Source organism: Oncorhynchus mykiss, chromosome 8 (genome assembly GCF_057628025.1).
Source record: "Oncorhynchus mykiss isolate SJ-2025 chromosome 8, ASM5762802v1, whole genome shotgun sequence".
NCBI classification, from domain to species: Eukaryota; Metazoa; Chordata; class Actinopteri; order Salmoniformes; family Salmonidae; genus Oncorhynchus; species Oncorhynchus mykiss.
The window spans coordinates 90,789,209-90,815,358 of NC_143029.1; the positions used below are offsets into that span (position 1 = coordinate 90,789,209).

At 46.8% G+C, this 26,150-nt stretch overlaps 1 protein-coding gene across 1 annotated transcript in view; it reads right to left on the minus strand.

Moving 5' to 3' along the window:
• Positions 1–26,150, minus strand: part of LOC110531049 (piezo-type mechanosensitive ion channel component 2) — a 220,057-nt gene that overhangs the window by 63,549 nt on the left and 130,358 nt on the right. The window contains exons 18-28 of the mRNA XM_090182937.1: positions 25,664–25,983; positions 20,763–20,923; positions 20,346–20,522; positions 18,141–18,263; positions 16,681–16,881; positions 15,985–16,189; positions 14,238–14,339; positions 13,261–13,426; positions 7,456–7,699; positions 6,760–6,877; positions 6,335–6,497 (exon numbers count right to left, since the gene is read on the minus strand). Of these exons, the coding sequence (XP_090039063.1) occupies positions 6,335–6,497; positions 6,760–6,877; positions 7,456–7,699; positions 13,261–13,426; positions 14,238–14,339; positions 15,985–16,189; positions 16,681–16,881; positions 18,141–18,263; positions 20,346–20,522; positions 20,763–20,923; positions 25,664–25,983 (1,980 nt within the window). The remainder of the gene's footprint in view (positions 1–6,334; positions 6,498–6,759; positions 6,878–7,455; positions 7,700–13,260; positions 13,427–14,237; positions 14,340–15,984; positions 16,190–16,680; positions 16,882–18,140; positions 18,264–20,345; positions 20,523–20,762; positions 20,924–25,663; positions 25,984–26,150) is intronic.

Genomic DNA, 26,150 nt, shown 5'->3' on the forward strand with positions numbered 1-26,150 from the left:
TGTAACCTGATGTGATGAGTAACCTGGTGTAATGAGTAACCTGGTGTGATGAGTAACCTGGTGTGATGAGTAACCTGGTGTGATGAGTAACCTGGTGTAAAGAGTAACCTGGTGTGATGAGTAACGTGGTGTAATGAGTAACCTGGTGTAATGAGTAACCTGGTGTGATGAGTAACCTGGTGTAATGAGTAACCTGGTGTGATGAGTAACCTGGTGTAATGAGTAACCTGGTGTGATGAGTAACCTGGTGTAATGAGTAACCTGGTGTAACCTGGTGTAATGAGTAACCTGGTGTAATGAGTAACCTGGTGTAATGAGTAACCTGGTGTGATGAGTAACCTGGTGTAATGAGTAACCTGGTGTGATGAGTAACCTGGTGTAACCTGGTGAAATAAGTAACCTGTTGTAATGAGTAACCTGGTGTGATGAGTAAACTGGTGTAATGAGTAACCTGGTGTAACCTGGTGTAATGAGTAACCATGTGTGATGAGTAACCTGGTGTAATGAGTAAATTGGTAATCTGGTGTAACCTGGTGTAATGAGTAACCTGGTGTAATGAGTAACCTGGTGTAATGAGTAACCTGGTGTAATGAGTAACCTGGTGTAATGAGTAACCTGGTGTGATGAGTAACCTGGTGTAACCTGGTGTATTGCGGATCCTGGTGTAACCTGGTGTAATGAGTAACCTGGTGTAATGAGTAACCTGGTGTAATGAGTAACCTGGTGTGATGAATAACCTGGTGTAATGAGTAACCTGGTGTAACCTGGTGTAATGAGTAACCTGGTGTAATGAGTAATCTGGTGTAACCTGGTGTAATGAGTAACCTGGTATAATGAGTAACCTGGTGTAATGAGTAACCTGGTGTAATGAGTAACCTGGTGTAATGAGTAATCTGGTGTAACCTGGTGTAATGAGTAACCTGGTATAATGAGTAACCTGGTGTAATGAGTAATCTGGTGTAATGAGTAACCTGGTGTAATGAGTAACCTGGTGTAATGAGTAATCTGGTGTAACCTGGTGTAATGAGTAACCTGGTGTAATGAGTAACCTGGTGTAATGAGTAACCTGGTGTAATGAGTAATCTGGTGTAACCTGGTGTAATGAGTAACCTGGTGTAACCTGGTGAAATAAGTAACCTGTTGTAATGAGTAACCTGGTGTGATGAGTAAACTGGTGTAATGAGTAACCTGGTGTAACCTGGTGTAATGAGTAACCATGTGTGATGAGTAACCTGGTGTAATGAGTAAATTGGTAATCTGGTGTAACCTGGTGTAATGAGTAACCTGGTGTAATGAGTAACCTGGTGTAATGAGTAACCTGGTGTAATGAGTAACCTGGTGTAATGAGTAACCTGGTGTGATGAGTAACCTGGTGTAACCTGGTGTATTGCGGATCCTGGTGTAACCTGGTGTAATGAGTAACCTGGTGTAATGAGTAACCTGGTGTAATGAGTAACCTGGTGTGATGAATAACCTGGTGTAATGAGTAACCTGGTGTAACCTGGTGTAATGAGTAACCTGGTGTGATGAGTAACCTGGTGTAATGAGTAACCTGGTGTAACCTGGTGTAATGAGTAACCTGGTGTAATGAGTAACCTGGTGTAATGAGTAACCTGGTGTAATGAGTAACCTGGTGTAACCTGGTGTGATGAGTAACCTGGTGTAATGAGTAACCTGGTGTAATGAGTAACCTGGTGTAACCTGGTGTAATGAGTAACCTGGTGTAACCTGGTGTGATGAGTAACCTGGTGTAATTAGTAACCTAGTGTAACCTGGTGTAATGAGTAACCTGGTGTAACCTGGTGTAATGAGTAACCTGGTGTAATGAGTAACCTGGTGTGATGAGTAACCTGGTGTAACCTGGTGTAATGAGTAACCAGGTGTAACCTGGTGTAATGAGTAACCTGGTGTAATGAGTAGCCTGGTGTAATGAGTAATCTGGTGTAACCTGGTGTAATGAGTAAACAGGTGTAACCTGGTGTAATGAGTAACCTGGTGTAATGAGTAACCTGGTATAATGAGTAACCTGGTGTAATGAGTAACCTGGTGTGATGAGTAGCCTGGTGTGATGAGTAACCTGGTGTAACCTGGTGTAATGAGTAACCAGGTGTAACCTGGTGTAATGAGTAACCTGGTGTAATGAGTAACCTGGTGTGATGAGTAACCTGGTGTAACCTGGTGTAATGAGTAACCAGGTGTAACCTGGTGTAATGAGTAACCTGGTGTAATGAGTAGCCTGGTGTAATGAGTAATCTGGTGTAACCTGGTGTAATGAGTAACCAGGTGTAACCTGGTGTAATGAGTAACCTGGTGTAATGAGTAACCTGGTGTGATGAGTAACCTGGTGTAATGAGTAACCTGGTGTAATGAGTAATCTGGTGTAACCTGGTATAATGAGTAACCTGGTGTAATGAGTAAACTGGGGTAATTATTAACCTGGTGTAATGAGTAACCTGGTGTAACCTGGTGTAATGAGTACCTGGTGTAATGAGTAACCTGGTGTGATGAGTAACCTGGTGTAACCTGATGTGATGAGTAACCTGGTGTAATGAGTAACCTGGTGTGATGAGTAACCTGGTGTGATGAGTAACCTGGTGTGATGAGTAACCTGGTGTAAAGAGTAACCTGGTGTGATGAGTAACGTGGTGTAATGAGTAACCTGGTGTAATGAGTAACCTGGTGTGATGAGTAACCTGGTGTAATGAGTAACCTGGTGTGATGAGTAACCTGGTGTAATGAGTAACCTGGTGTGATGAGTAACCTGGTGTAATGAGTAACCTGGTGTAACCTGGTGTAATGAGTAACCTGGTGTAATGAGTAACCTGGTGTAATGAGTAACCTGGTGTGATGAGTAACCTGGTGTAACCTGGTGTGATGAGTAACCTGGTGTAATGAGTAACCTGGTGTAATGAGTAACCTGGTGTAACCTGGTGTAATGAGTAACCTGGTGTAACCTGGTGTGATGAGTAACCTGGTGTAATTAGTAACCTAGTGTAACCTGGTGTAATGAGTAACCTGGTGTAACCTGGTGTAATGAGTAACCTGGTGTAATGAGTAACCTGGTGTGATGAGTAACCTGGTGTAACCTGGTGTAATGAGTAACCAGGTGTAACCTGGTGTAATGAGTAACCTGGTGTAATGAGTAGCCTGGTGTAATGAGTAATCTGGTGTAACCTGGTGTAATGAGTAAACAGGTGTAACCTGGTGTAATGAGTAACCTGGTGTAATGAGTAACCTGGTATAATGAGTAACCTGGTGTAATGAGTAACCTGGTGTGATGAGTAGCCTGGTGTGATGAGTAACCTGGTGTAACCTGGTGTAATGAGTAACCAGGTGTAACCTGGTGTAATGAGTAACCTGGTGTAATGAGTAACCTGGTGTGATGAGTAACCTGGTGTAACCTGGTGTAATGAGTAACCAGGTGTAACCTGGTGTAATGAGTAACCTGGTGTAATGAGTAGCCTGGTGTAATGAGTAATCTGGTGTAACCTGGTGTAATGAGTAACCAGGTGTAACCTGGTGTAATGAGTAACCTGGTGTAATGAGTAACCTGGTGTGATGAGTAACCTGGTGTAATGAGTAACCTGGTGTAATGAGTAATCTGGTGTAACCTGGTATAATGAGTAACCTGGTGTAATGAGTAAACTGGGGTAATTATTAACCTGGTGTAATGAGTAACCTGGTGTAACCTGGTGTAATGAGTACCTGGTGTAATGAGTAACCTGGTGTGATGAGTAACCTGGTGTAACCTGATGTGATGAGTAACCTGGTGTAATGAGTAACCTGGTGTGATGAGTAACCTGGTGTGATGAGTAACCTGGTGTGATGAGTAACCTGGTGTAAAGAGTAACCTGGTGTGATGAGTAACGTGGTGTAATGAGTAACCTGGTGTAATGAGTAACCTGGTGTGATGAGTAACCTGGTGTAATGAGTAACCTGGTGTGATGAGTAACCTGGTGTAATGAGTAACCTGGTGTGATGAGTAACCTGGTGTAATGAGTAACCTGGTGTAACCTGGTGTAATGAGTAACCTGGTGTAATGAGTAACCTGGTGTAATGAGTAACCTGGTGTGATGAGTAACCTGGTGTAACCTGGTGTGATGAGTAACCTGGTGTAATGAGTAACCTGGTGTAATGAGTAACCTGGTGTAACCTGGTGTAATGAGTAACCTGGTGTAACCTGGTGTGATGAGTAACCTGGTGTAATTAGTAACCTAGTGTAACCTGGTGTAATGAGTAACCTGGTGTAACCTGGTGTAATGAGTAACCTGGTGTAATGAGTAACCTGGTGTGATGAGTAACCTGGTGTAACCTGGTGTAATGAGTAACCAGGTGTAACCTGGTGTAATGAGTAACCTGGTGTAATGAGTAGCCTGGTGTAATGAGTAATCTGGTGTAACCTGGTGTAATGAGTAAACAGGTGTAACCTGGTGTAATGAGTAACCTGGTGTAATGAGTAACCTGGTATAATGAGTAACCTGGTGTAATGAGTAACCTGGTGTGATGAGTAGCCTGGTGTGATGAGTAACCTGGTGTAACCTGGTGTAATGAGTAACCAGGTGTAACCTGGTGTAATGAGTAACCTGGTGTAATGAGTAACCTGGTGTGATGAGTAACCTGGTGTAACCTGGTGTAATGAGTAACCAGGTGTAACCTGGTGTAATGAGTAACCTGGTGTAATGAGTAGCCTGGTGTAATGAGTAATCTGGTGTAACCTGGTGTAATGAGTAACCAGGTGTAACCTGGTGTAATGAGTAACCTGGTGTAATGAGTAACCTGGTGTGATGAGTAACCTGGTGTAATGAGTAACCTGGTGTAATGAGTAACCTGGTGTAATGAGTAATCTGGTGTAACCTGGTATAATGAGTAACCTGGTGTAATGAGTAACCTGGGGTAATTATTAACCTGGTGTAATGAGTAACCTGGTGTAACCTGGTGTAATGAGTACCTGGTGTAATGAGTAACCTGGTGTGATGAGTAACCTGGTGTAACCTGATGTGATGAGTAACCTGGTGTAATGAGTAACCTGGTGTGATGAGTAACCTGGTGTGATGAGTAACCTGGTGTGATGAGTAACCTGGTGTAAAGAGTAACCTGGTGTGATGAGTAACGTGGTGTAATGAGTAACCTGGTGTAATGAGTAACCTGGTGTGATGAGTAACCTGGTGTAATGAGTAACCTGGTGTGATGAGTAACCTGGTGTAATGAGTAACCTGGTGTAATGAGTAACGTGGTGTAATGAGTAACCTGGTGTAATGAGTAACCTGGTGTGATGAGTAACCTGGTGTAATGAGTAACCTGGTGTAATGAGTAACCTGGTGTGATGAGTAACCTGGTGTAATGAGTAACCTGGTGTGATGAGTAACCTGGTGTGATGAGTAACCTGGTGTAATGAGTAATCTGGTGTAATGAGTAATCTGGTGTAACCTGGTGTAATGAGTAACCTGGTATAATGAGTAACCTGGTGTAATGAGTAATCTGGTGTAATGAGTAACCTGGTGTAATGAGTAACCTGGTGTAATGAGTAACCTGGTGTAACCTGGTGTAATGAGTAACCTGGTATAATGAGTAACCTGGTGTAATGAGTAAGCTGGTGTAATGAGTAACCTGGTGTAATGAGTAATCTGGTGTAACCTGGTGTAATGAGTAACCTGGTATAATGAGTAACCTGGTGTAATGAGTAATCTGGTGTAATGAGTAACCTGGTGTAATGAATAATCTGGTGTAACCTGGTGTAATGAGTAACCTGGTGTAATGAGTAACCTGGTGTAATGAGTAACCTGGTGTAATGAGTATTCTGGTGTAACCTGGTGTAATGAGTAACCTGGTGTAACCTGGTGAAATAAGTAACCTGTTGTAATGAGTAACCTGGTGTGATGAGTAACCTGGTGTAATGAGTAACCTGGTGTAACCTGGTGTAATGAGTAACCTGGTGTAATGAGTAACCTGGTGTGATGAGTAACCTGGTGTAATGAGTAACCTGGTGTAACCTGGTGTAATGAGTAACCATGTGTGATGAGTAACCTGGTGTAATGAGTAATTTGGTAATCTGGTGTAACCTGGTGTAATGAGTAACCTGGTGTAATGAGTAACCTGGTGTAATGAGTAACCTGGTGTAATGAGTAACCTGGTGTAATGAGTAACCTGGTGTAATGAGTAACCTGGTGTAATGAGTAACCTGGTGTAATGAGTAACCTGATGTGATGGGTAACCTTGCCTGAGACCTAAAGACTTGAGTTAGCTCCCCAACCGAATGCCTAGACTTTAGCTCAGTGGGCTAAACCAATGTTTGTGTCATTTAAAGGACCTGGGGTCTGGAACCCCAGTAGTATACCTGGAGGCCAGTATCTGTGAGGCCCTGATGTCAGCCACCACATGTAAGAAGTAGTAACTCATGAAGACGCGTCTCTGCAACAGCAGGAAGGCAAAACAGATGCTGTCCCAGATGATCCCAGCCTCGTCGCTGGGCAGATCACACTTCTTACCACCGTCCGCAGCTAGTGAGGAGACACACACACACACACACACACACACAGACACACACACACACACAGACACACACACAGACACACACACACACACACACACACACACACACACACACACACACACACACACACAGAGAACACCTTTAGTTGTATCAATTCTACGTTTAGTCTCCTTCATAAAACACGTCCATATTTCATTGAATTTCAACTGTTGAATGTCACTGAACTTCCCGGCGTTAAGCGATCCGTTATTCAGTAGTTAGAGACGTACGTGTGATGTCTCTGTTAGTGACGATCTTATACTCCTTGATGGTGCAGGCCAGACTGAGGAGCTGGATCAGCCAACAGTTGTTGACCACCAGGACATTGATGTAGCCACAGGCCAGGATCTGATCACAACACAGAGACGAGGAATCAAATATACAGGCTGGCAGAAAGGTTTAAACAAGGACTCAGATCTACAGGGTGAATCGGATCTTCAGGGTGAATCGGATCTACAGGGAGAATCAGATCTACAGGGTGAATCAGATCTACAGGCTAAATCAGATCTGCAGGCTGAATCAGATCTACAGGGTGAATCAGATCTACAGGGTGAATCAGATCTACAGGGTGAATCAGATCTACAGGGTGAATCAGATCTACAGGGTGAATCAGAACTACAGGGTGAATCAGATCTACAGGGTGAATCAGATCTACAGGGTGAATCAGATCTACAGGCTAAATCAGATCTACAGGGTGAATCAGATCTACAGGGTGAATCAGATCTACAGGCTGAATCAGATCTACAGGGTGAATCAGATCTACAGGGTGAATCAGATCTACAGGGTGAATCACGGTGGTGAAAAGGCAAACACCGGATGGAAGGACCCCTTTATGTAACATGACTTTGCTTATGATTGTAAATCGTCTACAGTATGTAGTGCATATGAACACTCTATAAGCTGCTCATAACCATGGTCCTACTCACAGACAGGATATTCTTCATGGTGATCACAAACACGTTATAGGCGATCAGGAAGTCCCAGTAGTGTAGGATCTTTTTGATTGGCTTGAGCAGCAGCTCCCCGCCGAACAGCAGGAAGTAGAAACATCCCACCAGATAGCCCAAACAGAAGAGGCTGATACGCGTGGTGCCGGTGATGAAGATGATGGTGAGGACGAACCAGAACAGGTAGCTGAACATGATCACCTTCAGCATGTCCAGGTAGGATCTGGTAAAAGGACCGGAGAGAAGGGGGGAAAAAGAGACAAGGGCCAAGTTCAATGTGTTCAATGTGTTCAATGTGTTTAATGTGTTCAATGTGTTCAATGTGTTCAATGTGTTCAATGTGTTCAATGTGTTTAATGTGTTTAATGTGTTCAATGTGTTCAATGTGTTTAATGTGTTCAATGTGTTTAATGTGTTCAATGTGTTCAATGTGTTTAATGTGTTTAATGTGTTTAATGTGTTCAATGTGTTCAATGTGTTCAATTTGTTTAATGTGTTTAATGTGTTTAATGTGTTTAATGTGTTTAATGTGTTCAATGTGTTTAATGTGTTTAATGTGTTCAATGTGTTTAATGTGTTCAATGTGTTCAATGTGTTTAATGTGTTTAATGTGTTCAATGTGTTTAATGTGTTTAATGTGTTCAATGTGTTTAATGTGTTCAATGTGTTTAATGTGTTTAATGTGTTCAATGTGTTTAATGTGTTCAATGTGTTTAATGTGTTCAATGTGTTCAATGTGTTTAATGTGTTCAATGTGTTCAATGTGTTTAATGTGTTTAATGTGTTTAATGTGTTTAATGTGTTTAATGTGTTTAATGTGTTTAATGTGTTCAATGTGTTTAATGTGTTCAATGTGTTCAATGTGTTCAATGTGTTCAATGTGTTTAATGTGTTTAATGTGTTTAATGTGTTCAATGTGTTCAATGTGTTTAATGTGTTTAATGTGTTCAATGTGTTTAATGTGTTTAATGTGTTCAATGTGTTCAATGTGTTTAATGTGTTTAATGTGTTCAATGTGTTTAATGTGTTTAATGTGTTTAATGTGTTCAATGTGTTCAATGTGTTTAATGTGTTTAATGTGTTCAATGTGTTTAATGTGTTTAATGTGTTTAATGTGTTTAATGTGTTTAATGTGTTTAATGTGTTCAATGTGTTTAATGTGTTTAATGTGTTCAATGTGTTTAATGTGTTTAATGTGTTTAATGTGTTCAATGTGTTCAATGTGTTCAATGTGTTTAATGTGTTCAATGTGTTCAATGTGTTTAATGTGTTTAATGTGTTCAATGTGTTTAATGTGTTTAATGTGTTCAATGTGTTTAATGTGTTTAATGTGTTTAATGTGTTCAATGTGTTTAATGTGTTTAATGTGTTCAATGTGTTCAATGTGTTTAATGTGTTTAATGTGTTCAATGTGTTTAATGTGTTTAATGTGTTCAATGTGTTTAATGTGTTCAATGTGTTTAATGTGTTTAATGTGTTCAATGTGTTCAATGTGTTTAATGTGTTTAATGTGTTTAATGTGTTTAATGTGTTCAATGTGTTTAATGTGTTCAATGTGTTCAATGTGTTCAATGTGTTTAATGTGTTTAATGTGTTTAATGTGTTCAATGTGTTTAATGTGTTCAATGTGTTTAATGTGTTTAATGTGTTTAATGTGTTCAATGTGTTCAATGTGTTTAATGTGTTCAATGTGTTTAATGTGTTCAACGTGTTCAAGGCTTTAGCTTAGTGTAATGCACAGACCAAGGTTCAAACCTCATCCCCTTTTCCCTGACCACTTTACCTAAATGGGAATACCCCTTGTCTGTAATCATATGAGATAAATCTTTAGGTCATTGAGCTACAGTAGGAAAAAGCATCATGTTGAGTGCACAGGAAAAGTCTAAATAATGTTTGTGGTTGCTCTGTAATATAATCTGTAAATACATCCATCAATCACATAATTTTAACTAGATCAATAACAGTGAGGCTTACAGTAAGAGTCTGATTGTGATCGATCAATACATGGAAATTATGGTTGATTATATAATATATGGAGTTGACAGGTATGTACTCTACTGAGAGAGGGAGTGAGATCGAGCGAGAGAAAGAGAGGGCTTTGTAATAACTCAGTCCATGTCTATCAGTACGGGTATGTACTCGAGAGAGAGAGAGAGAGAGAGAGAGAGAGAGAGAGAGAGAGAGAGAGAGAGAGAGAGAGAGAGAGAGAGAGAGAGAGAGAGAGAGAGAGAGAGAGAGAGAGAGAGAGAGAGAGAGAGAGAGAGAGAGAGAGAGAGAGAGAGAGAGAGAGAGAGAGAGAGAGAGAGAGAGAGAGAAGAGAGAGAGAGAGAGAGAGAGAGAGAGAGAGAGAGAGAGAGAGAGAGAGAGAGAGAGAGAGAGAGAGAGAGAGGAGAGAGAGAGAGAGAGAGAGAGAGAGAGAGAGAGAGAGAGAGAGAGAGAGAGAGAGAGAGAGAGAGAGAGAGAGAGAGAGAGAGAGAGAGAGAGAGAGAGAGAGAGAGAGAGAGAGAGAGGAGATAACTGGATCCAGTTCAGGTATGTTCAGGTTTGGGGGGGGGGGCTAGAGTCAGTCTGTTATATCTGTTGTCTGTTATATCTTGAGTACTTCTCCTGTCTTATCTGGTGTCCTGTGTGAATTTAAGTATGCTCTCTCTCATTCTCTCGTTCTCTCTCTCTTTCTCTCTCTCTTCTCTCGGAGGACCTGAGCCCTAGGACCACGCCTCAGGACTACCTGGCATGATGACTCCTTGTTGTCCCCAGTCCACCTGGCCGTGCTGCTGCTCCAGTTTCAACTGTGTCTGCCTGCGGCTATGGAACCCTGACCTGTTCACTGTGAATACTATTATTTGACCATGCTGGTCATTTCTGAACATTTGAACATCTTGGCCATGTTCTGTTATAATCTCCACCCGGCACAGCCAGAAGAGGACTGGCCACCCCACATAGCCTGGTTCCTCTCTAGGTTTCTTCCTAGGTTCTGGCCTTTCTAGGGAGTTTTTTCCTAGCCACTGTGCTTCTAAACCTGCATTGCTTGCTGTTTGGGGGTTTAGGATGGGTTTCTGTACAGCACTTTGTTATATCAGCTGATGTAAGAAGGGCTATATGAATAAATTTGATGTGATTTGTACTCTACTGTATAGTATAGGAGAGATAGAGTGTATAGTACTTAAGTACAGTTTGCTTAAAGCATGTTGTATAAAAGGAACTCAATTCAAATATGCTGAACAAAAATTAAAAATCAACCATTTCAAAGATTTTACTGAGTTACAGTTCATATAATGAAATCAAGTCAATTGGAAATAAAGGAATTAAGCCCTAATCTATGGATTTCACATGACTCGGCAGGGGAACAGCCATGGTTGGGCCTGGGCCCACCCACTGGGGAGCAAGGCCCAGTCAATCAGAATGAGTTTTTTCCCACAAAAGGGCTAAAGTCCTGTAATAAATTACAGACAGAAATACTCCTCAGTTTCATCAGCTGTCCGGGTGGCTGGTCTCAGACAATCCCTCAAGTGAAGAAGTGGAGGTCCTGGGCTGGCGTGGTGACACGTGGCCTGTGGTTGTGAGGCCGGTTGGACGTACTGTCAAATTCTCTAAAACTACATTTTTTAAATGTTTCCTTTTATTTAACTAAGCAAGTCAGTTAATTCTTATTTTCAATGACAGCCTAGGAACAGTTCGGGGGCAGAACAACAGATTTGTACCTTGTCATCTCAGGGATTCAATCTTGCAACCTTTCGGTTCCTAGTCCAACGCTCTAACCACTAGGCTACGCTGCCGACCCATTCGAGGTGGCGGCTTATGTTAGAGAACTGAACATTCACTTCTCTCACAACAGTTCTGGTGGACATTCATGCCAATTGCACGCTCCCTCAAAACTTGAGACATCTGTGGCATTGTGTTGTGTGACAAAACGGCACATTTTAGAGAGGCCTTTTATTGTCCCCAGCACAAGCTGTGTTATGATCAAGCTGTCCAATCAGCTTTCTTGATATGCCACACCTGTCAGGTAGATGGATTATCTTGGCAAAGGAGAACTGCTCACGGGCAGGGATGTAAACAAATTTGTGCACAACATTTGAGAGAAATAAGCTTTCGGTGCGCATGACAAATGGCTGGTATCTTTTATTTCAGCTCATGAAACATGGGACCTACACTTTACATTTTGCGTTCATATTTTTTGTTCAGTGTATCTGCATCCCATCCATCCCATCCTACTTTTGGATGGATGGATGGATGGATGGATGGATGGATGGATGGATGGATGGATGGATAGATGAGAGGATGGATGGATGGATAGATGAGTGGATGGATAGATGAGTGGATGGATGGATGGATGGATGGATGGATGGATGGATAGATGAGTGGATGGATAGATGAGTGGATGGATGGATGGATGGATGGATGGATAGATGAGAGGATGGATAGATGAGTGGATGGATAGATGAGTGGATGGATGGATGGATGGATGGATGGATAGATGAGAGGATGGATGGATGGATAGATGAGTGGATGGATAGATGAGTGGATGGATGGATGGATGGATGGATGGATGGATAGATGAGAGGATGGATGGATGGATAGATGAGTGGATGGATGGATGGATGGATAGATGAGAGGATGGATGGATGGATAGATGAGTGGATGGATAGATGAGTGGATGGATGGATGGATGGATGGATAGATGAGAGGATGGATGGATGGATAGATGAGTGGATGGATGGATGAGTGTGGTCCTCCATCAAACTCAATCACATCAAGAGGGGGAAAAATACCTTTTCCACTTTTCCGTACATTGAAAGCTATTATTAAGTTAGACAGAGTACCAGACTAAAGAGTCTGAGTTGAAGAGAGAGAGAGAGAGAGAGAGAGAGACAGAGAGAGAGAGAGAGAGAGAGAGAGAGAGAGAGAGAGAGAGAAGAGAGAGAGAGAGAAACAGAGAAAGGGAGAGAGATAAAGAGACAGAGAGAGAGAGACAGAGAGACAAAGAAAGGGAGAGAGATAAAGAGAGAGAGAGAGAGAGAGAGAGAGAGAGAGAGAGAGAGAGAGAGAGAGAGACAGAGAGACAGAGGGAGAGAGAGAGACAGAGAGAGAGAGAGAAAGAGAGAGAGAGAGAGAGAGAGAGAGAGAGAGAGAAGAGAGAGAGAGAGAGAGAGAGAGAGAGAGAGAGACAGAGAGAGAGAGAGAGAGAGACAGAGAGAGAGAGAGAGAGAGAGAGAGAGAGAGACGGAGTGACACTGATTGGACAGAGTGTTTTGTGGATTATGGATTTCTCTCTACCTCCATATCCGTAATGTGATACGTGGAAAAACCAGAGAATAAGTGCCGGGGAATAAGGGTTGAGGGGTCGAGTCCCGAATTGCAATATATCCCATACATAGTGCACTACTTTTGACAAGAGCCCAAAAGTTGTGCTCTATATAGGGAATAGGGTGGCATTTGGTCTACAGATACAGCAGGGTGGTATAAAGATGCGTGTTATCTTCACTGCTGCTGTTGATGGACACAGAGTGCCATAATGAAACAGTTCTCCACTCCGAGCATCAAAACAGTGGCATGTTAGATCGATGACAATGAACAGCAACAGGATGGCCTCTTTCCCCCCCCCCCCCTCTCTATCCCCATCTGTCATATCCCATCGCCCTTTCTCGATTGCTGACCCGTGCAATCGAGGTGAGAGCCTCTGGTTACTACTTCAGTGGCCCCACTGAACCTTGTAGAAACAGACAGTAACTAGACATACTGTATGTATGGGTATGCTGTGTCCAATGGTATAGGTCTACCTACCTGCAGTGGATGAAGTCAGGCACAGGGTTGTGAACGCTGAACGAGGCCGCGTCTAGGTCTCTGCAGATCTCCACGTTGTCTCCGGCCATGAGACGGACAGCTGCCTTGTTCTCCTCATCAAATACACTCCTCTGGAGTGAGGCACAGAGGAGGAGCATGAAGTCATCTAGAGAGGAGGAGAGAGGAGGAGCATGAAGTCATCTAGAGAGGAGGAGAGAGGAGGAGCATGAAGTCATCTAGAGAGGAGGAGAGAGGAGGAGCATGAAGTCATCTAGAGAGGAGAGGAGGAGAGGAGGAGCATGAAGTCATCTAGAGAGGAGCGGAAGAGAGGAGGAGCATGAAGTCATCTAGAGAGGAGGAGAGAGGAGGAGCATGAAGTCATCTAGAGAGGAGGAGAGAGGAGGAGCATGAAGTCATCTAGAGATGAGAGGAGGAGAGGAGGAGCATGAAGTCATCTAGAGAGGAGGAGAGAGGAGGAGCATGAAGTCATCTAGAGAGGAGCGGAAGAGAGGAGGAGCATGAAGTCATCTAGAGATGAGGAGAGAGGAGGAGGATGAAGTCATCTAGAGAGGAGGAGAGAGGAGGAGCATGAAGTCATCTAGAGATGAGAGGAGGAGCATGAAGTCATCTAGAGAGGAGGAGAGAGGAGGAGCATGAAGTCATCTAGAGAGGAGGAGAGAGGAGGAGCATGAAGTCATCTAGAGAGGAGAGGAGGAGCATGAAGTCATCTAGAGATGAGCGTAAGAGAAGAGGAGCATGAAGTCATCTAGAGAGGAGTGGAAGAGAGGAGGAAAGAGGCGAGGAGGAGAGAGGAGAGGAGGTAGGAAGGAGAGGACTTAGAAAAGCAGATTTAAGCTACATAGCAAACTAGTGTTTAACTAAAAATGTAGATAGATATAGATAGGCAATATAATCAATTCTATCCAACCCTGTCCATATCGATCCTTAATAGTCCAACAGAACAATATGATACGTACAGACGAGAAAGATTGGGTTGGGGTTGGTGTGGAAGTCAGGGAAATAAAGCCACTTGATGACGTTGGAGTCCATTGCAGAGTTAGGGAACCTCCATGGGTAGTCTGAAGGGATAGAGAGCAACAACAACAACAACAACAACAAATTATATTAAAATATAAGAGAATCACATACATTTCACACACTATGGTGGCAGGGTAGCCTAGTGGTTAGAGCGTTGGACTAGTAACCGGAAGGTCGTTTGTTCTTATTAACTGACTTGCCTAGTTAAATAAAGGTTTAAAAAAAACAACCTAACAAACACTTAAACAAGCAAATTACATGTAAACTCTATAATGCAACAAACACCATATATACAGCGGTATGTGGACACCCCTTCAAATTAGTGGATTCGGGCTTTTTCAGCCACACCCGTTGCTGATTGGTGTATAAAATCGAGCACACAGACATAGACAAAACATTGTCAGTAGAACGGCCCGTACTGAAGAGCTCAGTGACTTTCAACGTGGCACCGTCCAAAGAACGTCACCTCTGCAACAAGGCAGTTCGGCAAATTTCTGCCCTGCTAGAGCTGCCCCCCGGTCAACGGTAAGTGCTGTTATTGTGAAGTGGAAACGTCTAAGAGCAACAACGGATTAGCCGCAAAGTGGTAGGCCCCATAAGCTCACAGAACGGGACCTCCGAGTGCTGAAGCTGCTCACTACCGAGTTCCAAACTGCCTCTGGAAGCAACTTCAGCACAAGAACTGTTCGCCTGGAGCTTCATGAAATGGGTTTCCATGGCAGAGCAGCCGCACACAAGTCTAAGATCACCATGCTCAATGTCATGCGTCGGCTGGAGTGGTGTAAAGCTCGCCACCATTGGACTCTGGAGCAGTGGAAACCGACGGACGAATCTGGGTTTGGCGGATCCCAGGAGAAAGCTAACTGCCCGAATGTGGATGGAGGAGGAATAATGGTCTGGGGCTTGTTTTTCATGGTTCAGGCCCCTTAGATCCAGTGAAGGGAAATCCTAACACTACAGCATACAATGAAATTCTAGATGATTCTGTGCTTCTAACATTGTTGCATCAGTTTTGGGAAAGGCCCTTTCTTAGATCAACATGACAATGCCCCCGTGCACAAAGAGAGGTCCATACAGAAATGGTTTGTCGAGATCATTGTGGTAGAACTTGAATGGCCTGCACAGAGCCCTGACCTCAGAGCCCTGATCGAACACCTTTGGGATGAATTAGAACGACAACTGTGAGCCAGGCCTAATCTCCCAACATCAGTGCACAACCTCACTAATGCTCTTGTGGCTGAATGGAAGCAAGTCCCCACAGCAATGTTCCAACATCTAGTGGAAAGCCTCCCCAGAAGAGTGGAGGCTGTTATAGCAGCAATGTTCCAACATCTAGTGGAAAGCCTTCCCAGAAGAGTGGAGGCTGTTATAGCAGCAATGTTCCAACATCTAGTGGAAAGCCTTCCCAGAAGAGTGGAGGCTGTTATAGCAGCAATGTTCCTACATCTAGTGGAAAGCCTTCCCAGAAGAGTGGAGGCTGTTATAGCAGCAATGTTCCAACATCTAGTGGAAAGCCTTCCCAGAAGAGTGGAGGCTGTTATAGCAGTAAAGGGGGGCTACCACCTGATATTAATACCCATGAGAACCAACTCCAATGGGATGTTCGACGAGCATGTGTACACATGTTTTTGGTCATGTAGTCTACACACACACACACCCCCCGCACACACACACACACACACATACCTTTGCAAGCTGCAGGTGGTATCCCAATGCACACAAAGTACTGCCAGGTTAGAATACAGGCCTGGAAACAACAGTATTTAGGCCAGATCTCAGCTATAGCTTTCCTCCTACGTCTGTACATCACGGCTATCAGAGAGAAGGCATGCAGCACAGCATAGAAGTCCATACGCTGGCCAATCACATTCACCGCCAGTAGGAAGCATGTCTAGAACAGGGAGTAAGAGGTAGAGAGAGAGAGAAAGAGTGTGTGTGAAGTTTAGCCCATGTGATCTCTCTGAATATAATGGTTTCTACCTATCTCCAGCCCATGTGATCTCTCTGAATATAATGGTTTCTACCTATCTCCAGCCCCTTGTGATCTCTCTGAATATAATGGTTTCTACCTTCCTCCAGCCCATGTCATCTCTCTGAATATAATGGTTCCTACCTACCTCCAGCCCACGTGATCTCTCTGAATATAATGGTTTCTACCTTCCTCCAGCCCATGTCATCTCTCTGAATATAATGGTTTCTACCTACCTCCAGCCCATGTGATCTCTCTGAATATAATGGTTTCTGCCTACCTCCAGCCCATGTGATCTCTCTGAATATAATGGTTCCTACCTACCTCCAGCCCATGTGATCTCTCTGAATATAATGGTTTCTACCTACCTCCAGCCCCTTGTGATCTCTCTGAATATAATGGTTTCTACCTACCTCCAGCCCGAACTTGTAGAAGAAGTAGTTGATGAAGTACTTGGCACAGTTGACGATGCCGTTGTCGAGGTGTTGCCGCGTGATGTCATGGAAGATGATGCGAGCGGCGGGCGTGGTGAGCTTGTTCCTCAGCCTGTAGTACAGCTGGTGACGGTAGATGGTCACCTCAAACGCCAGCATGGCCAACATCAGCAGGTTGTTCTGGAGGAGGAAAAAGAAACAGTGAAGTAACAGAATAGATCTTTGATGTACATTTCAAATAAATTGTTTGTTATTTTTGCAGTACTGACTCAGTTGATAGAGGTAGATATTTAGTATAGCCTTGACTCAGAGACTGGTCCTTCTAGCACCGACTCAGAGACTGGTCCTTCTAATACCGACTCAGAGACCGGTCCTTCTAGCACCAACTCAGAGACTGGTCCTTCTAGCCTTGACTCAGAGACTGGTCCTTCTAGCCCTGACTCAGAGACTGGTCCTTCTAGCCCTGACTCAAAGGCTGGTCCTTCTAGCCCTGACTCAGAGACTGGTCCTTCTAGCCCTGACTCAGAGACTGGTCCTTCTAGCACCAACTCAGAGACTGGTCCTTCTAGCCTTGACATAGAGACTGGTCCTTCTAGCCCTGACTCAGAGACTGGTCCTTCTAGCCCTGACTCAAAGGCTGGTCCTTCTAGCCCTGACTCAGAGACTGGTCCTTCTAGCCCTGACTCAGAGACTGGTCCTTCTAGCACCAACTCAGAGACTGGTCCTTCTAGCCTTGACATAGAGACTGGTCCTTCTAGCCCTGATTCAGAGACTGGTCCTTCTAGCACCGACTCAGAGACTGGTCCTTCTAGCACTGACTCAGAGACTGGTCCTTCTAGCCCTAACTAAGAGACTGGTCCTTCTAGCACCGACTCAGAGACTGGTCCTTCTAGCCTTGATTTAGAGACTGGTCCTTCTAGCACCGACTCAGAGACTCGTCCTTCTAGCCCTGACTCAGAGACTGGTCCTTCTAGCACCGACTCAGAGACTGGTCCTTCTAGCCCTGACTCAAAGACTGGTCCTTCTAGCCTTGACTCAGAGACTGGTCCTTCTAGCCTTGACTCAGAGACTGGTCCTTCTAGCCCTGACTCAGAGACTGGTCCTTCTAGCCTTGACTCAGAGACTGGTCCATCTAGCCTTGACTCAGAGACTGGTCCTTCTAGCCCTGACTCAGAGACTGGTTCTTCTAGCCCTGACTCAGAGACTGGTCCTGATTCACAGGCTGGTCCTGCCAGACAGATAATCAAAGGTGAGTCTCTCAAAATGTCATGGGTTCCGAGATGTATCAATGGCAGATTCATGAAAAACTCAGTGTATGAGTTTTCTATCTTATTTGAGAACTATTTCCTATGTTTGCATGTCCCAAAGTGATGCTATACTACTATACAATATAGATGCCTTGTTTTATAAGTAAACGTGATCGGTTAGTGTCTCCTCACCCTAAGGTTCTCCAGTAGAGGGTTGAATTTGTTGAGTCCGACCCAGTTGGAAGGGTCTACTGGCTCCTTGTACAGCAGAGAGTCTTTCATCTCTTCTCTCTGTTTGTCTGTGTAGTTCATTGGCTGGGGAGGACGAGGAGTCAAAACAGGAGTCAGAACAGTCAAACCATATTTAAACGACCCTGGGCTTTTGTAAGTGCCCTTACGAACAACCCAGAAGACGAAGTCAGTCCAAAACATAAAATGTTCATAGTGACAGTTACATATTGGTATCTATCTCCATACGTTTGAATACATACGTTCAAATATCTTTGGCCAAGGCTTCGGCATAGATTTGAGACACAGAAATTTTAAAAAATCTATCAACCAGCCAACCATTCCATAAACCAACCGACCAACCAACCAACCATTCCACCTACCAACCAACCATTCCATCAACCAACCAAACATTTGATCAACCAACCAAACAACCAACCAATCATTCCATCAACCAACCAACCAACCAACCAACCAGTAAACCATTCCATCAACCAACCAAACTTTCCATCAACCGACCAACCATTCCATTAACCAACCGACCATTCCATCAACCAGCCAACCATTCCATCAACCAACCAACCAACCAGCCATTCAATCAACCAACAAACCATTCCATCAACCAACAGCAAACCATTCCATCAACCAACCAAGAATTCTATCAACCAGCAAATCATTCCATCAACCAACCAGCCATTCCATCAACCAACCAACCAATTAATTAACCAACCAACCATTCCATTTACCAACCAACCATTCCATCAACCAACCAATCTTTCCATCAACCAACCATTTCATTAACCAACCAACCATTCAATCAATCAACCAACCAGCCATTCCATCAACCAACCAACCATTCCAACAACCAACCGACCAGTTGATCAACCAGCAAACCATTCTGTCAACCAGCCAACCATTCCATCAACCATCCCACCAACCAACCTTTCCATCAGCCAACCAACCATTCCATCAACCAACCAACCAACCATTCCATCAACCAACCAACCCTTCCATCAACCAATCAACCAACCATTCTATCAACCAGCCAACCATTCTATCAACCAGCCAACCATTCTGTCAACCAACCAACCATTCCATCAACCAACCAACAAACAAACCATTCCATCAACCAACCAACCTTTCCATCAATCAACCCTCTGACCTCCCGGGTGGCGCAGTGGTTAAGGGCGCTGTACTGCAGCGCCAGCTGTGCCATCAGAGTCCCTGGGTTCGCGCCCAGGCTCTGTCGTAACCGGCCGCGACCAGGAGGTCGCAATTGGCCTAGCGTCGTCCGGGTTAGGGAGGGATTGGTCGATAGGGATCTCCTTGTCTCATCGCGCACCAGCGTCTCCTGTGGCGGGCCGGGCGCAGTGCGCGCTAGCCAAGGTTGCCAGGTGCACGGTGCGGCTGGCTTCCGGGTTGGATGCGCGCTGTGTTAAGAAGCAGTACGGCTGGTTGGTTTGTGTATCGGAGGACGCATGACATTCAGCCTTCGTCTCTCCCGAGCCCGTACGGGAGTTGTAGCAATGAGACAAGATAGTAGCTACTACAACAATTGGATACCACGAAATTGGGGAGAAAAAGGAGTAAAATTCAAAAAAAATAAAAATAAATCAAATCAACCAACCACCCAAACAACCAACCAGCAAACCATTCTGTCAACCAGCCAACCATTCCATCAACCATCCCACCAACCAACCAACCATCAGCCAATCAACCATCCCACCAACCAACCAACCATCAGCCAATCAACCAACCAGCCAACCATTCTATCAACCAGCCAACCATTCTGTCAACCAACCAACCATTCCATCAACCAACCAACAAACAAACCATTCCATCAACCAACCAACCTTTCCATCAATCAACCAACCAACCATTCCATCAACCAACCATTCCATCAACAAACCAACCAACCAACCAACCATTCCATCAACCAACCATTCCATCAAGCAACCAACCATTCCATCAACCAACCATTCCATCAACAAACCAACCAACCAACCAACCAACCATTCCATCAACCAACCATTCCATCAAGCAACCAACCATTCCATCAACAAACAAACCAACCATTCCATCAACAAACCAACCAACCAACCATTCCATCATCCAACCAACCATTTATCATCCAACCAACCATTCTACCCACCGACCTACCCTACTCACCATGGAGCAGTTCTTGGAGTAAGAGGCAGGTTGTATAGATTCCAGCTGGTACAACATCTTACAGACGATGATAACACAGGTCCAGACTGTACAGATACTGGAGGCCAGGGGTCTGAACTGACTGAAGGGTAGAGCGAAGGCCCAGCACGCCATGAACACGTAGTTGAACAAGGACACCTGCCAGAGAGGAGAAACAGTTAGGTTTAGTGTCTGTACCACTACTAGCTTTATGAAAAGATCACTACTAAAAACACAAACTCCAAGAGTGGACAATGATTGTTGTTAGGAACAACTGAAACAGAGGTAGTTTGGGTGATAAGTATTCAATTGTTAGTGTAATGCCTAGGCGGTAGCTCAGCTGCCTTAACACAGTTTTGTAGCAAGCAGGGCAGCTGGGCTCAAACCCCCAGCCCTTACCTCCTTGACAGAGACCAGTATGATATACGAAGAGACGATCTTGATGATGTGTATCTCTAGGAGCCACCAGATGAAGAGCTGCAGCTTGTGGAAATATTCCAGGAACTTGAGGAACAGCACAGTCAGACGGTCCACCACCAGGTGCCATTTATTCTTTAGGTCTGACAGGAACAGGACGAGACAGGAAGCAGTCAGTCAGCCAGTCAGTCAGTCAGCCAATAGTCAGCCAGTCAGTCAGTCAGTCAGTCAATCTTGTCAGTCAGTCAGCCAGTTAATCGTCAGTCAATAAGTCAGTCAACCAGTAGTCAGTCTGACAATCAGTCAGCCAGTCAGTCAGTCAACCAGTCAGCCAGTTAGCCAATCCGTCAGTCAATCTTGTCAGTCAGTCAGCCAGAAGTCAGTCAGTCAGTCAACCAGTTAATCCGTCAGTCAATAAGTTAGTCAACCAATAGTCAGTCAATCAGTCAGCCAGTCAGTCAGTCAACCAGTCAGTCTGGTAGCCAATCTGTCAGTCAATCAATCAGCCAGTCAGTCAATCAGTCAGCCAGTTGGTCAATCAGTCAGTCAATCACTTAGTCAGTCAGTCACTCCATCAATCAGTCAATCAGGCAATGAGTCAGCCAGTTATCCAATCAGTCAGTCAAACAGTCAGTCAGCTAGTTAATCAGTCAGTCAGTCAATTAGTCAGCCAGTCAATCAGTCAGCCAGTCAGTCACTCAGTTATCCAATCAGTTAGTCAATCAGTCAGTCAGCCAGTCAGTCAATCAGTCAGTCAGTCAGAATATCAGTCAATCAGTCAGTTAGTCAGTCAGTCAGTCAATCAGTCAGTCAGTCAGAATATCAGTCAGCCAGTCAGCTACCTGCCTCCCCGCTAGTCTACCTGCCTCCCCACTAGTCTACCTGCCTCTAACCACTAGTCTACCTGCCTCTAACCACTAGTTTACCTGCCTCTAACCACTAGTCTACCTGCCGCCCCGCTAGTCTACCTACCTCCCCGCTAGTCTACCTGCCTCCCCGCTAGTCTACCTGCCTCTAACCTCTAGTCTACCTGCCTCTAACCTCTAGTCTACCTGCCTCTAACCTCTAGTCTACCTGCCTCCCCGCTAGTCTACCTGCCTCTAACCTCTAGTCTACCTGCCGCCCCGCTAGTCTACCTGCCGCCCCGCTAGTCTACCTGCCGCCCCACTAGTCTACCTGCCTCCCCGCTAGTCTACCTGCCTCCCCGCTAGTCTACCTGCCTCCCCACTAGTCTACCTGCCTCTAACCTCTAGTCTACCTGCCTCCCCTCTAGTCTACCTGCCTCTAACCTCTAGTCTACCTGCCTCCCCACTAGTCTACCTGCCTCTAACCTCTAGTCTACCTGCCTCCCCTCTAGTCTACCTGCCTCTAACCTCTAGTCTACCTGCCTCCCCGCTAGTCTACCTGCCTCTAACCTCTAGTCTACCTGCCTCCCCTCTAGTCTACCTGCCTCTAACCACTAGTCTACCTGCCGCCCCGCTAGTCTACCTGCCGCCCCGCTAGTCTACCTGCCGCCCCGCTAGTCTACCTGCCGCCCCACTAGTCTACCTGCCTCCCCGCTAGTCTACCTGCCTCCCCACTATTCTACCTGCCTCCCAACTAGTCTACCTGCCTCCCAACTAGTCTACCTGCCTCCCCACTAGTCTACCTGCCGCCACACTAGTCTACCTGCCGCCAAACTAGTCTACCTGCCGACACACTAGTCTACCTGCCGCCCCACTAGTCTACCTGCCGCCCCAATAGTCTACCTGCCTACCCACTAGTCTACTTGCCTCCCCACTAGTCTACCTGCCGCCCCGCTAGTCTACCTGCCGCCCCGCTAGTCTACCTGCCTCTAAAGACTAGTCTACCTGCCTCTAAAGACTAGTCTACCTGCCTCTAACGGCTAGTCTACCTGCCTCCCCGCTAGTCTACCTGCCGCCCCGCTAGTCTACCTGCCTCTAACGACTAGTCTACCTGCCTCCCCACTAGTCTACCTGCCTCTAACGACTAGTCTACCTGCCTCCCTACTAGTCTACCTGCCTCTAACGACTAGTCTACCTGCCTCTAACGACTAGTCTACCTGCCTCCCCACTAGTCTACCTGCCGCCCCGCTAGTCTACCTGCCGCCCAGCTAGTCTACCTGCCTCCCCACGAGTCTACCTGCCGCCCCGCTAGTCTACCTACCTCTAACGACTAGGCTACCTGCCGCCCCGCTAGTCTACCTGCCGCCCTACTAGTCTACCTGCCGCCCCACTAGTCTACCTGCCTCTAACCTCTAGTCTACCTGCCGCCCCACTAGTCTACCTGCCTCTAACCTCTAGTCTACCTGCCTCCTCGCTAGTCTACCTGCCCCCCCACTAGTCTACCTGCCTCCCCACTAGTCTACCTGCCGCCACACTAGTCTACCTGCCGCCACACTAGTCTACCTGCCGCCCCGCTAGTCTACCTGCCGCCACACTAGTCTACCTGCCGCCCCACTAGTCTACCTGCCGCCACACTAGTCTACCTGCCGCCCCGCTAGTCTACCTGCCGCCACACTAGTCTACCTGCCGCCACACTAGTCTACCTGCCTCCCCACTAGTCTACCTGCCGCCACACTAGTCTACCTGCCGCCACACTAGTCTACCTGCCGCCCCGCTAGTCTACCTGCCGCCACACTAGTCTACCTGCCGCCCTGCTAGTCTACCTGCCGCCCCACTAGTCTACCTGCCGCCCCGCTAGTCTACCTGCCGCCCCGCTAGTCTACCTGCCGCCCCGCTAGTCTACCTGCCGCCCCGCTAGTCTACCTGCCGCCACACTAGTCTACCTGCCTCCCCTCTATTCTACCTGCCTCCCCACTAGTCTACCTGCCGCCCCGCTAGTCTACCTGCCGCCCCACTAGTCTACCTGCCGCCCCGCTAGTCTACCTGCCGCCCCACTAGTCTACCTGCCGCCCCACTAGTCTACCTGCCGCCCCGCTAGTCTACCTGCCGCCCCGCTAGTCTACCTGCCGCCCCGCTAGTCTACCTGCCGCCCCGCTAGTCTACCTGCCGCCCCGCTAGTCTACCTGCCTCTAACGACTAGTCTACCTGCCTCCCCACTAGTCTACCTGCCTCCCCACTAGTCTACCTGCCGCCACACTAGTCTACCTGCCGCCACACTAGTCTACCTGCCGCCCCGCTAGTCTACCTGCCGCCACACTAGTCTACCTGCCGCCACACTAGTCTACCTGCCGCCCCACTAGTCTACCTGCCGCCCCACTAGTCTACCTGCCGCCACACTAGTCTACCTGCCGCCCCGCTAGTCTACCTGCCGCCCCGCTAGTCTACCTGCCGCCCCACTAGTCTACCTGCCGCCCCACTAGTCTACCTGCCGCCCCACTAGTCTACCTGCCGCCCCACTAGTCTACCTGCCGCCCCACTAGTCTACCTGCCGCCCCACTAGTCTACCTGCCGCCCCACTAGTCTACCTGCCGCCCCACTAGTCTACCTGCCGCCACACTAGTCTACCTGCCGCCCCACTAGTCTACCTGCCGCCCCACTAGTCTACCTGCCGCCACACTAGTCTACCTGCCGCCACACTAGTCTACCTGCCGCCCCGCTAGTCTACCTGCCTCCCCACTAGTCTACCTGCCGCCCCGCTAGTCTACCTGCCGCCCCACTAGTCTACCTGCCGCCCCACTAGTCTACCTGCCGCCCCACTAGTCTACCTGCCGCCCCACTAGTCTACCTGCCGCCACACTAGTCTACCTGCCGCCCCGCTAGTCTACCTGCCGCCCCGCTAGTCTACCTGCCGCCCCGCTAGTCTACCTGCCTCTAACGACTAGTCTACCTGCCTCCCCACTAGTCTACCTGCCTCCCCACTAGTCTACCTGCCTCCCCACTAGTCTACCTGCCTCCCCACTAGTCTACCTGCCGCCCCGCTAGTCTACCTGCCGCCCCAATAGTCTACCTGCCGCCCCAATATTCTACCTGCCGCCCCACTAGTCTACCTGCCGCCCCAATATTCTACCTGCCTCCCCTCTAGTCTACCTGCCTCTAACGACTAGTCTACCTGCCGCCCCACTAGTCTACCTGCCTCCCCACTAGTCTACCTGCCTCCCCACTAGTCTACCTGCCGCCCCAATATTCTACCTGCCTCCCCTCTAGTCTACCTGCCTCTAACGACTAGTCTACCTGCCGCCCCACTAGTCTACCTGCCGCCCCGCTAGTCTACCTGCCGCCCCACTAGTCTACCTGCCTCTAACCACTAGTCTACCTGCCTCTAACGACTAGTCTACCTGCCTCTAATGACTAGTCTACCTGCCTCTAACCACTAGTCTAACTGCCGCCCCACTAGTCTACCTGCCTCTAACCTCTAGTCTACCTGCCGCCCCACTAGTCTACCTGCCTCTAACCTCTAGTCTACCTGCCGCCCCACTAGTCTACCTGCCTCTAACCTCTAGTCTACCTGCCGCCCCAATAGTCTACCTGCCTCTAACCACTAGTCTACCTGCCTCTAACGACTAGTCTACCTGCCTCTAATGACTAGTCTACCTGCCTCTAACCACTAGTCTAACTGCCGCCCCACTAGTCTACCTGCCTCTAACCTCTAGTCTACCTGCCGCCCCAATAGTCTACCTGCCTCTAACCACTAGTCTACCTGCCTCTAACGACTAGTCTACCTGCCTCTAATGACTAGTCTACCTGCCTCTAACCACTAGTCTAACTGCCGCCCCACTAGTCTACCTGCCTCTAACCTCTAGTCTACCTGCCGCCCCACTAGTCTACCTGCCTCTAACCTCTAGTCTACCTGCCGCCCCTCTAGTCTACCTGCCTCTAACCACTAGTCTACCTGCCGCCCCACTAGTCTACCTGCCGCCCCTCTAGTCTACCTGCCTCTAACCTCTAGTCTACCTGCCGTCCTGACGGTGTTCTGTGTACCTGAGGTAGTGTTTTCTGTGGAGGGATCTGGCTCAGTTCCCACACTGCAGTGGCCACTCCCGCCCGACCCTGCACTGGACTCAAACGACTTCTGGAACGACTGATGCAACTCAAACGACTTTCCGAATGACTGACGCAGGTCTATAGACTGATGGGGTCCTCCTTTCTGCTTCATCCCTCCCTCTTTCTCCTGCATCACCACCACCAGGGTTCCCTCCTTCTCCTTCTTCTCTTTCTTGTCGTCTGCTCGTATCACTCCTTCTCCAGAAGAGATGCTGAGCATGGTGATGTCAGCCAGGCTTCCATCCTGGTGTACCAGTCTGGAGAGGGAGATGGTGTTTAGATTCATGAGAGACACACACACACACAGACGCACGCACGCACGCACGCACACACGCACACACACACGCACACACACACACACACACACACACACACACACACACACACACGCACTCTAAGGTTGGGCGATATCGACCATCATCCT